The 14889-nt window shown below is 35.2% G+C and overlaps 1 protein-coding gene across 4 annotated transcripts in view; it reads left to right on the forward strand.

Annotated features, from left to right (window-relative positions):
- LOC144446085 (dynactin subunit 1-like) overlaps positions 1-14330 on the forward strand; it is a 40544-nt gene extending 26214 nt beyond the window's left edge. For 3 of the 4 annotated variants that reach the window (XM_078135781.1, XM_078135782.1, XM_078135784.1), the window contains 15 exons: positions 538-723; positions 1090-1173; positions 1584-1643; positions 2363-2465; positions 3721-3768; positions 5441-5540; positions 6989-7082; positions 7485-7613; positions 7911-8053; positions 8398-8576; positions 9042-9187; positions 9597-9740; positions 10236-10385; positions 10925-11020; positions 11857-14330. In XM_078135781.1, coding sequence (XP_077991907.1) covers positions 538-723; positions 1090-1173; positions 1584-1643; positions 2363-2465; positions 3721-3768; positions 5441-5540; positions 6989-7082; positions 7485-7613; positions 7911-8053; positions 8398-8576; positions 9042-9187; positions 9597-9740; positions 10236-10385; positions 10925-11020; positions 11857-11994 — 1800 coding nt within the window. In that variant the 3' untranslated portion in view covers positions 11995-14330. The remainder of the gene's footprint in view (positions 1-537; positions 724-1089; positions 1174-1583; positions 1644-2362; positions 2466-3720; positions 3769-5440; positions 5541-6988; positions 7083-7484; positions 7614-7910; positions 8054-8397; positions 8577-9041; positions 9188-9596; positions 9741-10235; positions 10386-10924; positions 11021-11856) is intronic. The other variant, XM_078135783.1, reaches the window with a different exon arrangement.
- The last annotated feature ends 559 nt before the right edge of the window (positions 14331-14889 follow it).

The raw sequence follows: 14889 nt of genomic DNA on the forward strand, positions 1-14889 counted from the left end.
ATAATATATATAGCCAGTTTTGACAATAGGACGACATTTTTGACTAATTTCAAATAATCTTATAAAATGTCATCCATCAGTACAGACAAAAACTCATTCTGAATACATACATTTGACTAAGACTGATTCCAAATGCTGGCATTAACATTTCATTGAAGGTCTAAGTGAAAATTTTCAAACAAGAAATGCCCTATTAGTGAAATACCCAGTGAAAGTAGCCATGGGTTTCATATGGATGACATTGAGGCCAAGTCTATATTATTCTTATCAAAGAAATGAAAAGAAAAACTTCATCAGAATCCTGTACACACAGGTAGCGCAATAAACTGCTGAGATATTAAGTTTACATTTGTGGCTTCTCCAGCTGTGTACACATCTGTGTATATTCTGTATTAAAGTCTGTACGAGTCTATTAAAGATACCATGTTTCGGATTTTGACTTCACAATTCAAGCCATACTCATGCTTGTGTGTTGGGCATAAGGCTTACATACTAGGTTTTGGTTTCTTACATTTCTTACATTTATCTACTCCACAGCTTGATGAGAACACGTCGCTTGACAGTTTAGTGAGAGCCATTCAATATTATCAACATCTGTTTAACGTTCATCTGGCTAATGAAGAGGTGGATTGTACAGATATAGTCAGTGATGTAGTTAGACAGTTGACTGTAGCATCAGAATGTGTTGGTGTCAATGTTAAACGACTTAGAATACTTATGCAGGTAAGTCTACATAGAATCTGTCAGGATCTATTGGATATCTCAAGTAGTCTTTAAGTTTAAGGGTTGTTATAAGGGTGCTGTCATTTAGGGGCCAGCATGTTTGACATACCTCAAGGAAACACCTCACCACAGAGATAGGGTCATCCCACAGCTGCCCTATAGATAAGGTTACACCACAGAGCTAGAGTCATCCCACAGAGCAGTCCTATAGGGTCATACCACAGATTTGCTCTAATGGGTCACCTCGCACACATGTCTACCCTATATTGTCACATCCCAGAGGTGCTGTTTGTTAGATTTGGGACTATATTTTACATTTCCATCTATGTCATCTTCTGATATGTAGTGTCCATATTTGTTTTTCAGCCGGGTCAAGAAATGAGTGACTTTTCAATTTTACTAAAAGATTTAGACAGTAATAATGTGGATATCAGACAGCTGTCAAGGAGGGTAAGTTTACTACTTGGTTTATTCAAAGAGAAAAGAGAAAAAATTACCCAGATTTAAATTTATATTAATGAAAATGAAATATAATAACAAAAAAATACAACATTGAAATTTCTCATCAAAAGATTATAACTTCCACCAAACAAAACTCAAACCAAATACTGCTTTATGAAATTACCAGATTTACCTACATTTGTGAATGAATCTTTATTTACCTGTCCTATTCACAGCATTTTGCCAAAGCATAATTTATGTACAGATCAGATGACTTCTTCCATCAAACAGAATTCCAGCCTCAAACTATCATACACAATTATACTAAATAATGATTTTACAAACTTTGACTTTAGATATACTATCATCAGTTTTTTTGACAAAATGTGTAACATTCAATGTACTGTTAAAATCTACAGATCAGAAGACGTTTACCACAGCAAGATATAGCTAATCCACCACTGTATTTTGGTAAAGAGGTAGGTACAAAACACTGATATCACATTAATTCAAGTGTTAGCTTATCATCATCAAGAACTAATCTTTACAGCCCGGATATAGGTTTTGTCGACAGAGGTTGTACGTTGGAAGTGCCTGACTTTAGGAAGGCCCGTAAGCAGTACTGCCAAGGTCCACAAAACCCATATCCAGCCAGTAAAGGTTTTATCATATACCCCATGTAGTGGTGTGGAAACATCATTTGAATCAAATAATCACATAAATTGGCACTGAAATATTACTTTATTCGCAGAAAAGTCAAAATAGTGAAGAAATTAACAAAGCCAAATCACTGAGTGAACGAATATCGATGAGAGCGACACTTGTCATATTTGGCAAAGTGTGCCGGACTGTGATACGGAAAATTATTGCCCGGCTTCGATGCGTGTGCTCTCCATTGAATTGCATTAGAATCGATACTGGGTATATAATAATGTACTTTATCTGTACTATAAATCAATTTTAGCAGAAAAAAAACTCTCCAATGCCTGTCCTAGGTAAACAAATGTAGATGCAACCTAAAAGAGTGTGTAGGATTATTTATTTGTTGTTCAGAAACACAACACATTGTGCTGTATTGAAATGTTTACAATGTTGTACATTGTGAAATCAATTTAGAATTTAACAGAAATTTAGGTAGAATATGAAAAGAAGCAGTTTGTCTTAGTTCTAAAGTGTGCTGGTTTTTATCAACTGTTAGGTCAGAGAGGAGTTGAAGGAATGTTTGGAGCATTATGACAAGATTGTCTTAGCTATGAAGGATATGGGTATAAATATCATGGAACATGCCTCAGCTTTACAAGGTAAGCAATGTATTGTGTATTCATGCAACAGGTTGCGATATTTATTTTTTATTTTCAAAGAGATAAGTGAATGTCTGCATGATACTTCCTGGTACTTTCTGAAAGGTATAAGAAACATAAAAAATGTACAACTTGTTTTTAATGTTTCATGCAAGATTAGGATCAGAAATGATGTCAGCAATGATTTGGTTGTTGGAAAGTCATTTAATCTGATGAAAATCTGATGTAGGAAGATGACTAGATTTCTTTAGTTACCCTGAATTCCCTTGTATCTTGTAATTTGATTTTGATTTTGACGTTTTGATAGTTGATCGCCTCTTCCTAGGAAGACAATGTACAAAGGAAAGCCGTATTCCTATGTCAGATTTTAATCACACTGTGTCTTCATTGTTAATGTGGCATGCATATTTTTATGTCTTTGTGTATGTTATATTCTACTGTAATTCATATCAGCAGGGGAAAAATTGTTATCAAAATAATGTTACACTTTGTTGTGAAAGTGTTACCCACTATCCTACCCTCCATCCCCACGCCCAAATTTACTCGCTTCCGACTTCATTCATATTATGATATGATTTTGTCAAGAAACCCATATCAGCTGTTGCATATGAAATCTACATTTATTTCATTAATATTGGATTACTAGAAACCCACATTGCAGAGTATGTTTTTGCAGAAATTAATGAAGGATAAGATATTACTATAACTGTACAGTGTCTCTGTTTTGGAGTCTGCTATAGTTGTGTCATTATGTAAAACACTCCAGATGACACGAAGCACTCCATAAAGTTCCTGCTGATTGGTTAAAACTGGAAAGCCATACATCTGTTGCCTTTATTGCTTTAGATTATAGTAACAAAGCATAATTATTTATGCCTTCCAATCATTGGAGACCTTTAATGGCTTCACATTGCCCCAAACGCAATACAGCTGCAGTGGTAGTAACACATGAAATATATTGGCGTCAAGATGTGTATTAATATCAACTGAGTTGAGGGGTCTGTACAACTGACCACATGTAAATCATTACAGAAGGCATATTAGGGGTTGTAATAAAAAATTTTGAAGATAATCAGATGATATTGAGGAGTCCGCAAATGTTATCTGGATAGTAATAATGTTTTGCCTGTGCATGTATATGTGATCTATTAGTTTGTGTTGCTGTAAAGTTAGCTGAGTTTGTAAATCCTTCATGATGTCTCATTTTATGTTATCCCTTCATACATGTGTCCTATCCTGGTCTTTTCCATTGTAGATGATGACTCCAGCAGTGGCAGTAAGGCCGGTGATCCTAAGTCACAAGGTTTGTCAGTTATTCACTGACTGTGAACAGCGTTATTAAAACATTATGTTCTCAGTTTGCCATTGACTGTGACCAGCGTTACTAAAACAATCTTGCTTGGTTTGTCACTGACTGTGTTCTTAGTTTGTCACTAACTGTGGATATAGTTTCTAAAACATTATGACACTGATTGCATGTAGTTTTGCATGTCTTATGGGTTACTAACACTACACTATCTGCCTTCACAGGTCTCTCTAGTTCAGTTGCTAACTTGACTTTCTCTCCTTCAGATCACTGTAATTGTGGTTGATGCGTGTTACAGTGTGGCAATCATGCCTACAAACCACACACATTCACCATTTAGTCATTGAATTCTACTCAAAGCCCTCTTTTTCTCCTCCTTATCCTTACCTTGTCATTTCTCTATTACCACAATGGTTGCCATTATCACCCCAATACCACCCCTCTATAACTCTCTCACTATCTTCATCATCATCATCATCATCATCATCATCATCATCATCATCATCATCATCATCATCATCATCATCATCATCATCATCATCATCATCATCATCATCATCATCATATTTGCCTTCAAATCTGTCAGCATTATTGCATCCCTTCCTACATTATTTCATCACAGCTGTTGGCATTATTGCATCCCTTCCTACGTTATTTCATCACAGCTGTCGGCATTATTGCATCCCTTCCTACGTTATTTCATCAAATTCATCATTCTCTTACTAATTTATTGACACATTGGATCATCCTACAGCACAGCTGGATGCCAATAATTTTATTGATTAATTTTTATTCTTGTTTCTTTGCTACAGCTGTTATGCTACTGCATGCTAGTTCAGTTGACTATGTTTAGTAGCATTTTAGTTTATTATGACAAACGACAGTCTCATCTTTACTATTATTATTATTACAATTCTCCCAAGCTATAGGCTTTACATAAAATTTTCAGTGTGTAAGTGTGAATTAAAGCAAGATTGAAATATCTTTACTTTAAGTTTATGTCATGCTATGAAAGAAATGCAACAAATGAAGTAAATGCTATTCTTATTGTAAAGTTGTTACTTGTTTATGTTTTTATGCAAATTAACGATATGATGCACATGAATTCACATTGCTAGCATGATAATAATGTCATTCCCTTTACACAGACAGAAAGACAGACAGATAGACACACACACACACACACATATACATTGTGTATATACATACATACATATATATATACATACATACATACATACATACATACATACATACATACATACATACATACATACATACATACATACATACACACATACACACACTCACACACACACACATACATACATACATACATACATACATACATACACACACGCATGCACAGACACACACACACACACACACACACACACATACACACACACACACACACACACAGTGACAGACATACCCTATACACATACTCATACACTACTTAACCATAACTTAACCCATCATATCTCAAAGAAAGCACAACAAAATCTAGCATACACCAGAAATGTTCTAACCCAAGTTTTATACATAAATTAACACATTGCTGTACACTTTTCACTTATGCTCCCACATATTAAAGGTTCCATTTGGTTAATATACATGTTATAATGACATTATATTCTGATGGCACATGATATAAACTATTCTTCAGATAATGAAGGCATACCTATCAAGAAATTTGAAGAAATTGCAAATCAAGCATCAGAAGCTGTCTATGGTCGAGATAATAAAGGACCTCATGAAAGTCTAAGGTAAGTTTAAACCCCAACATTTAAATGTCGCACTTTTATTTTTAGATTAGTAATATCTTGTCAGTGGGTCCATATGGATTACAGATAGTAATTTTTGTGTAACAATGAATGTTTATACTTTAATAGTAATGAAAATTTCTACTCACACAGTCAGACAATTTCTTGGAAGTGTTTCCCAAATGTTTGCTGACATCTTGTCAGTATTGTCACAAATGTACTATAATGTTTTATTGTTGCGTGCCTCAGAATAGACAAGTGAAATAAGCTTGTCAGATACAGCTGGGATTTCCATGCCAATTTTTTGTTCTAGACCAATTTTTTCTATAACTTTGCCATACAACTGTTTTTTCACACCCCATTTTAAACTTAATCTGGCAACATATTTAGCCTGACTAAATTTACCATACCATTATTTTTTCATTCACTATTTTATTCCTAATCTGATAGCCCTACTAAATCTACCACACAACTGTTTTTATCACTCCTAAATTGTAATCCTAATCTGCCATGTAAATATAACTGCTGTGATAATTCTTTCCCAAATGTAAACAGAGAGAACAAACAGCACAATGGAATATAAATATGAATAGAATATGAATAGAATGATTGATTGATGTCATAAAGATATACACATATAGAGTTATAATTGTCATATAATAAAATATCGAGGATGTAAAAAAAAGTAGGAAATTTATTACTTCTGTTTTGAATTGACCTGTAAAATTTGAATGGTTGACAAATATATTTCAACTGATACATGGATATACATATTTTAACTGTCCTTCTTGGTACACTACCATTTGGTACCAAAGTTTGTTTGCTTAACCCCATACAAATTTGTAAGATACATTGTGTCACACTGCCCTCACTGGCCTGCTCTGTGAAAGGAGTTGACCAATGTGTGAGGGTGTCCTGTCAAGGTGTACCTTACAGAGGGGTTAACCGATGTGTGAGGGCGCCCTGTCACGGTGTACCTTACAGATTGATATACCCAAATCATTGCAATGATGGATGTTGTCATTATGTCAAATGATTGAAAGTGCAGAATTAAATCTGCATTTAATCAACGATTTGAAATTAAAAGTAAGTGAATAAAACTGAAAGTGAAATATAACTCCAGGTCATATTCACTGAAATCGACAACAATACATAATGTATTAAATACCATGATGTACTTACTAAAATTGCACTTCTAGTATACCAGCTGACATGGTCTGTAAGGTACACAGTGTCAGGGTGCCCTCATGCATTGGCCCTTTCACTACCAGATAGGTGTGGCATAATGCATGCTATCTTACAGACAGCAGCTGACATAGTGTAAAGTACATTTGTTTGTATTCTTTTTGGACAAATGATGAAGGATGGCTATTTCTGTTAAAATGTATTTCTGTGTAGAATAACAAATGATTATTTATGTTTATTTATTTAATGACTATTTACATCTACAGAACTTCTTTCAGTAAGCTGATAATCACTGTTAATAAAATCAGTACAGCTATACAGGAAGGTGAATATGATGCCAAGGAATCTCAAGATCCAAAGGTAAGAATAAATATCCGATAAATGTACATTTGTATTATCAAAGTGTAGGTGAGTCTAGGAAGTCACGACACAAACGTACAAATATTAAAATGTAGGCAAATTTATAGTCCAGGTTTAACCAACCAATATTGAAACTAAATGAAGAGTAAGTGCAAAGATTTAAATTGTCAAGTGCCAAAGGTAAGAAAAGCACATGTTATTTTTGATGAATTAATACATAATGAACTGATACCACATGATAGTAGATTCTGGACATGTACAAAAAAGAAAAGTTCTTTCTTAAATATTGGTTTTGTATTGTAAATCATCACTCAGGGTCCTACACCAGTGTCTAATAAGACTGCTAAAATCATAAAGCTGAACTTCTAGATATGTCCTAACATGTTCTAAATCATCACACAGGGTCCTACACCAGAATCTAAACGGGCTGCTAAAATGAAAGCTGAACTTCTAGATATGGAAGGCCTAGGATTGAAGTTGGAAGCTAAAGACAGTGACATCAAAGAACTCAAGAAAACACTGAAACTGAAGGTAATAAATACAATTGTACATCACTGTACACATCGGCCAACTCCTAATCCCAGCCTGGGTATGCCAGTGTGGCTAATTTACCTGATACCCAGAAATCTGTGTCTGTGTCATCACATAATTAGTATTGTCATAATCTGTAGATTTTACAGTTTAGATTAAAAACATTTATTAAAACTGACTTAATATGAATTTCATGAACATGGTATATGATTACCTGTGATTCAGAAGATGATAGTGATATATGTGTCACTATTGATAAACATATCAGCCTGTTACATACCTTGGTATTGTTTGCAGCAAGAAGAAGTTAGTGAAGCAGGTATTAGACTGGGATTGGTGGAGAAGAAACTAGAAAATGCCACCAAAGACAGTGATGATAGAGTTGAAAAAGTCCAGAAGAGACTCCAAGAACTTCAACAATCACTGAAAAAGAAAGAAAGGTGAGATATGCAAATATTCAATTTGTCCCCAGTAATACCACCAACTAAAATAATTGCTAGGAGCTCTTCAAGTAACATACTGGACATTGTGTTAGAAGAGCCTTTGGCTCAACAATTTATCGAGTTTAAGTAAAGTCAAACAAACAAACAAACATACTGAAAACAGGAGTATTTTTTCAGATACAATGTATGTAAAATAAAGTTTATCCAATGGTTTCTATCTTCTGTTTAACTTGCATAGATTTCTGTACCTTTTACCATGATATACTCAAGTTGGCTCCTCAACTATCTTAGGAACTAGTGTAGATATTACCTCTAAGCTTGTACATGTTTTGTTCATTCAGGGAGTTTGATGAGACTTTAGACCATATGCAAGGAGACATTGATACCTTGGAGCGAGAGAAAGCGGAGCTAAAAACAAGACTGAATACTCTGTCAAAGAAGACACTGTTAGAGGGATTGAGTCGTAGTCAAGGTCAGACTGGTATTGCAGCCGTAGTAGCAGGGGCTGTATCAGGACAAGGTTGGTGACTGAATTGTACTTTTTATCAATGGGTAAATATTGTACCAATACATGTAAGGCACAAGAAAGAAGTATGAGTATCGATCAGTCACACAACCAATAGCAAATATGCAAACCAAAGTGAGCATGCTCAGATGCAAGGGACTATGTGTGATTATGTAACGTGTATTTGTAGTCATAGTTGTGGTAATACTTAATCTGATGTCAGGTCAGCTTTCCTCTAAGGATCATATGGGTAACCATGGCTACATTAACTGTGGATACAAACAATGTGACAAATTGTTTACAACAGTGATCGATTCATGTTTATTAATAGAATTTCACATTCCCCATAATGCACCATTCAAGATGGTGCAATTGCAGGTTCCTTTATTGGACATAACCTATTGTGTGAATACATGATAAATACACTGTCAACAGATGAAGATGAAATAGTGACATAATCTTTAATTCCTATTATGGTAGGTGGTGGTCTTTATTCCAGTGGTGGTCATCCTGGTCAAGTCATGGTTAAAGACTCTCCTATGTTAGTACAACAGATAGAGGCTTTGAAATCAGCCATAAGGTATTTGAAAACTGAAAATACCAGATTGAAAGCAGACAAAACCAAGGTAAATATTATGGAGTTCCATCTATGTAATTGTGTTGATTACACCTGACTGGCAAGTAATCGTGATGTAATCTGTCAAGAATAATTTATAACGAGACACACTAATACCAAGTCATTTCCATTCAAGATATAGGTACTAAGTCAATCAACTATCCAAATAATTTTTGTTTCTACAGATATTGCTAAATTTAATATTCAGGTTTCTTTGTCATGTCCGTACTGTATTTACTAAAATTGTCTGTGTTTGAAATTGTATGTTTCACACAATCTTTAGTGCACAACGTGAACTGTAAACATGATGCAGCTCTTGTTTATTGATTGTTTTACTGTAGTCATTGTGTTTCCGTAACAATGTACATGTATACAGAAAATCTTTAATTACCATCTCTTGACTGTCCTTTCCTATACAGAAAATCTTTGCTTTACCAACTCTGAATGTCCCCAAGAAACCCACAGGATTAGATAGTCCAACAGGATTTATACCTTTGGAAGGTACATCAGAGACTACAGCAGAACTGATCAAATTGGTTAGGAGTACTAACAAAGTACTGAAGGTAAGAAATTCAACTCTACATCACAAGTTACAAGTTAGCATGTATCAAGTTGGCATAATGATATACACACATGCACACACATATGAATATCAATGTGCATACTCATGCTTGCATGGATGTGCACACGCACATACAAACATACAAACACTTGACTATGTGTACATTGTATTGTACCTGATGGCACCACAAAAAACGTAATGATGGTAGCATTGAACTCCTGTTCATTTCAATGTTTATCCAAGCATATAATATATCTGCCTTAATTATAATCCACCCCCACCCCCACACCCAACCCCCACCCCCCAGTTAAACTTGTTTCAGTAATATTACCATGGTATATAACATGTATGACAGATCGGACTGCACAATGTAAAAACTTGTGACCAAGTTGAAATCTACATATTAAACACAACACTAAGATATATATACACAGTCTATAGAGCTAAGATTTGATCAATACTCACTCATTCATATTTTCATTTTCTTTATCCATAGGAAGTAGAAGAGTTGAGTGTTTGTCCCAAAGTTGTTGATATTACACAACGTAAAGCAGGACAAATACCAGCTGTTGATAAAGCCACACCAAAGAATCAACTCATAGAACATGCTGCTAGAATTAATGATGTCAGTAACTATGTATTCCAGGTAAAAAAATTACATCCATCTACGTCTACAGTTATGAACGATCAGGTTTAATGCCATATACAATAAAGCATTGAAGTAACTCGTGTGATTGTTGGGTGTATGTAGTGTGCCCCTACATGGTCATAATGTAACTTGCCGTCATCCACAACTTATTACCCATCAGAAAGCTCCCTTTATAACTGTCAAAAGACAGTTTGTGTGAAGTTTGTGTAAATACAAAATCTAAACTTGACTTTGGATATATCCTAGAGGCCTCCAGAAACCTTGGTTACTCCATATTTAGTTATTTAAACTATTCATTTCCATTTAACAGTTGTCATATTCCAAATCTTGTGTAGGTGTCTTGGGTGTTATCAAGGCAAATGGATGTGAGTATTTCCTCCATATAAACATCTACAGACAACTACTCTGTAAACTAACAGTTTGGTAAAATGAAAGTCACTTAGGCTCAATTGACAGGTAGTTGTTTGACAAGTGTGCCCAGAAAGTTAATTTTATAGTGTTGCTAATATTATTGTGTTTTTTTTAATTTCATGTAGCTGCAAGAAGAAATGCATAAATTTCAGACAAGGCTGAAACCAGGAGCACAAGCCAAAAGTGATTTCTCTGAATTCACATCAACAGATTTTAGCAAGGTAATGTATGCATGCTATGTGCAGATAGCACTGTAGTATGTGCTAGGCCAGATCAGTGTAATTTACTCAATGTTCAGGTGGCACTGTCGTACATGTTAGACCAGATGTGTGTACATTACTTGTATTCCATGTTCTGATGGTACTCTGGTGTCTGTTGGACAGGATCAGTGCACTGTATGGTGTTCTGATGGTACTCTGGTGTCTGTTGGACAGGATCAGTGTACTACATTGATACCTATGTTCTAATGATACTGGTGTATGTTTGACAAGATCAATGTGCTGTATGGTGTGTGTTATCGTACTCTGGTGTCTGTTGGACAGGATCAGTGTACTGTATGTGTTATGGTACTCTAGTGTCTGTTGAACAGGATCAGTGTACTGTATGGTGTGTTATGGTACTCTGGTGTCTTTATATAACATGATGATGCTTTATACGGTCAAAGCTCGTCAAAACTTTCTTAAGCCCTCGAGTTGAGTTTTGTTGAGACCATCCAGTTTTCATTTCTAATTTTGATAAAACATGATTTAAAGTCAAATGACTGAATTATAGACACCAGAAATACAAACCTTTGATATTCATCAGTTAGTCAACTAATAGTTCTTATCATGAAAGCCAAGTCACACAGGAGTACATGCTGTCATACAGCAAATTACAAAAGACAGTAATGAAGCAAAAAAAAAGCAGTTCAGAATTTAGTATACTGAAATTGTGAACCCTGTCGTACTTCATGCACCAAACACTTATTCTTCATTTCAAGTCTCCGGCACTTCCATATAATATACAGAGAGGTTGATGTAAGCTTTTAAAACCAAGACTTTTTGTTTTGTTTGATTAGGTACTGCAAGAGAAAACTGCCCCCATGTGTGTTGGTAGAATAAGCATACCAATCAACAAAGGAGAAAAACCAGAGGTCATCGCACTTAATCTACAAACCAACCAGTTAAATCAAATTCATAACGCATTTTACAAATAGGCAATATTATTATACTCATCTTCTAGTGTCTGTGCATAGTGTGGTGCTGGATTTTACTTTCTATAAGATAAGCTTACATTAATTACTTACTTAAGAATTAGGTAATGGTGATTTAACAATATCGCTGTAATGTCACTAAGAAGGCTATTTCATGTAAGCATGACATTCACAAACCATTAGCGGTCCAAGTGCAACAAACCCGCGGGCTTGCCTGGCGAAAACGGGTGTCATAAAAGTTGTTTGCATCTCTAAAGCTGTTTGTAGTGTTACTTATAATAGCCTAATAAATTGATAACAACTGATATAAGACGGCGATAAGGTTTGCCTCAATTGCAGACTGCCGAATACAGGTTTTACAGCTGTGTACTTGTGTTATGTAAGAGCCCATCATCACATGTGTAAATATTGGTAATCTTTGATAACAAGTGGACTTGCTTCTTTAATGGCCTGTCCCAGTAATGGTTAACTTTAGTGTACAGTATTCCTAGAAATTAATGATAAAGTAACATAAATTCTTTATTTCAGTTTTCACACCAAAAGGTATTCACTCAAACACCATAATTATAACATTAATACATGTACCATTCTTAAAGGAAAAGGCCCTTGTTTGTTTTTTGTGCCACTGAGGGTGCTTATGTGTGGAAATATCAAACCATTGTTGTCACTCTAAAGCAGTGCTATTATTCCATGGAGATGCATTTCAGTGGCACATTAAATTTTCTCTTCATAGAAATGTGTATATCTAAGGTAAAGAATACCTGTAAAAACATCCTTCACAGGGTTCACACGGTCCTGGAAAACTCTGGAAAACCCTGGAAAAATGTTCCCTACCCCTGGAAACCCCTGGTAAATGAGTGCCATTGATTGACATATCTCTGTGTTCTAGCCACCCATTCATATGACAGAGATCTGACAAACACCCATTTTATAATGTACTGAAGTTCAGTATTATGAAATGGGTGTTTGTCAGATCTCTGTAAAATTACCAGACATCTGTAGCTTTGAATTCTAGAGAGCAAGACGCAGATTATTAAAATCAAATTAGATTTTAGGCATACATAATATCAATAAACAAATAATATGACAGAACCTCATGAGGTGCGAGTGCAACTTGTAAGTGTGGCGTACTTTGTTTATTTGCATGAATGCTTGCAGTACAAAGCGAGTGAAATTACAGCAGAATACATTGCAAGCATTAGTACCAGCACTGGAACTCATGCAACAGGGGGTTCTGGTATTAGTATATGTTTATCCAAAACAGCTAATTTCCTGTAAAATGCTACTGTGTGATCACTTACTTTTGTACAGAATGAACGATTGCACCCTCATTTGCATATTATTTGTATGCAGGTATGCAATAGTGTTTTTGGTATTGCACTGCAGTGAAAATACCACTAGTATGCGCACACAACAGTGCAATTAATCCCTGGTACACAAGTAATAATAATGAACAACAAACGTGAGACTCAGTGTTAATTATCTCAAAGCTCTGAAAGTAAAACTAAATTATGTTAGGTAGATACAATTTCAATCATCACCTCATTCATTGCTGCTTGATTCTTTCATTTTGTATTTTTCCATATTTTCTATTGCACATTTTTTCTTCCCAAACTGAAATTTATCAGAATTATTTTGCAATGGTAGTTTTCATGTTTTAAGGGTATTTGGCTCAGTTTTATTTTGAAATATTATATGTAAGTTATTGCTGAACCCATTGGTTTTTGGAAAATTTACCACATCTCCAGGAAAAAAGTTACAGTTGATATCAGCATAGAACCTTAGCTAGTTAATCTTGTCTATGTCCTCTCTCAACACATGCTTACAGTTCAGTATTCAAACTTAAAATTTGGTCACAAATTCACACAGCAACAGCTCAACTCATGTAGGTATTGGGAAGACGAGTTTCCAGTATGATTGAAAATTTGTCCCTCAGTGATCCTGGCTACAGGTGACATTAATAGTTACATCTTGTGGAGACACTGCTGAAGTCATCTGCAGCAACGGGTAGTTTTGAAAAACAGAATATGTGCCTGTTTTCTGGCTGACACTTCATTATAAGAAATTAAGTACATGTATTGCAATTGTTTTCCCAAGAGGACATAGTCAAGATAAACCCAGCAAAGATTCTAATTAAGTTGGTATAGGTTTGTAACTTGATGTGTGTCCTAAATAAACGTTTCAACATGGTGATGAAGTTTGTGTACTTTTAATAATATTTGATTTTGAATTCAGTGCTGGGATCATTTAAAAGTTGTCAGATTTATCACTAAGTTCTGCCTCGTATTTTACCATCACGCATCTAGTGTATCAATGCATTTTCATGTGTAATATTAAAGCCGTCAGTCATAATGTAGCATTTGTGTCGATCACTGTGGATTGAGAGATTGTTGATGTATGGAATAATCACCACAGAGGGCACTGTCACATGAACCTACTGAATTGCTGTATGGTCTTGAAAGACTGGTGCCAGAATATTCCCTACACAATTCAAATGAAACTAACAAACATGCCAGTAACATTTTTTTTATATCCAAGTCAATGATGTTTAATCTACGTTAGTACCATCCCCAACTACCATGACATGTCCCAAGTTTTCACACATACTCGCTCAGTAGTCCTGTACAAACTTCACATTGTAAGAAATCCTGAACCTTGCATTTATTTGTGCTGACTGCCGTCAGATACTGATGACACATGGTTTATCATTTAACCCAAACTGACATCAGTGTCCTTGACCCAAAGTCAGAATACACAGTGTTTGCTGGCAAACATGGGTGTTGAAGTATGCATATAGCAGTATTCACAGCAATGTCTTCAGTTTGTGTACCTACATTTTACTTACAGAGTGATGTTATGAAATACACAAAATGCCTGGTGCTGCCTCAACCCAATAGC

Source organism: Glandiceps talaboti, chromosome 15, assembly GCF_964340395.1.
Source record: "Glandiceps talaboti chromosome 15, keGlaTala1.1, whole genome shotgun sequence".
In the NCBI taxonomy this organism is placed as follows: domain Eukaryota; kingdom Metazoa; phylum Hemichordata; class Enteropneusta; family Spengelidae; genus Glandiceps; species Glandiceps talaboti.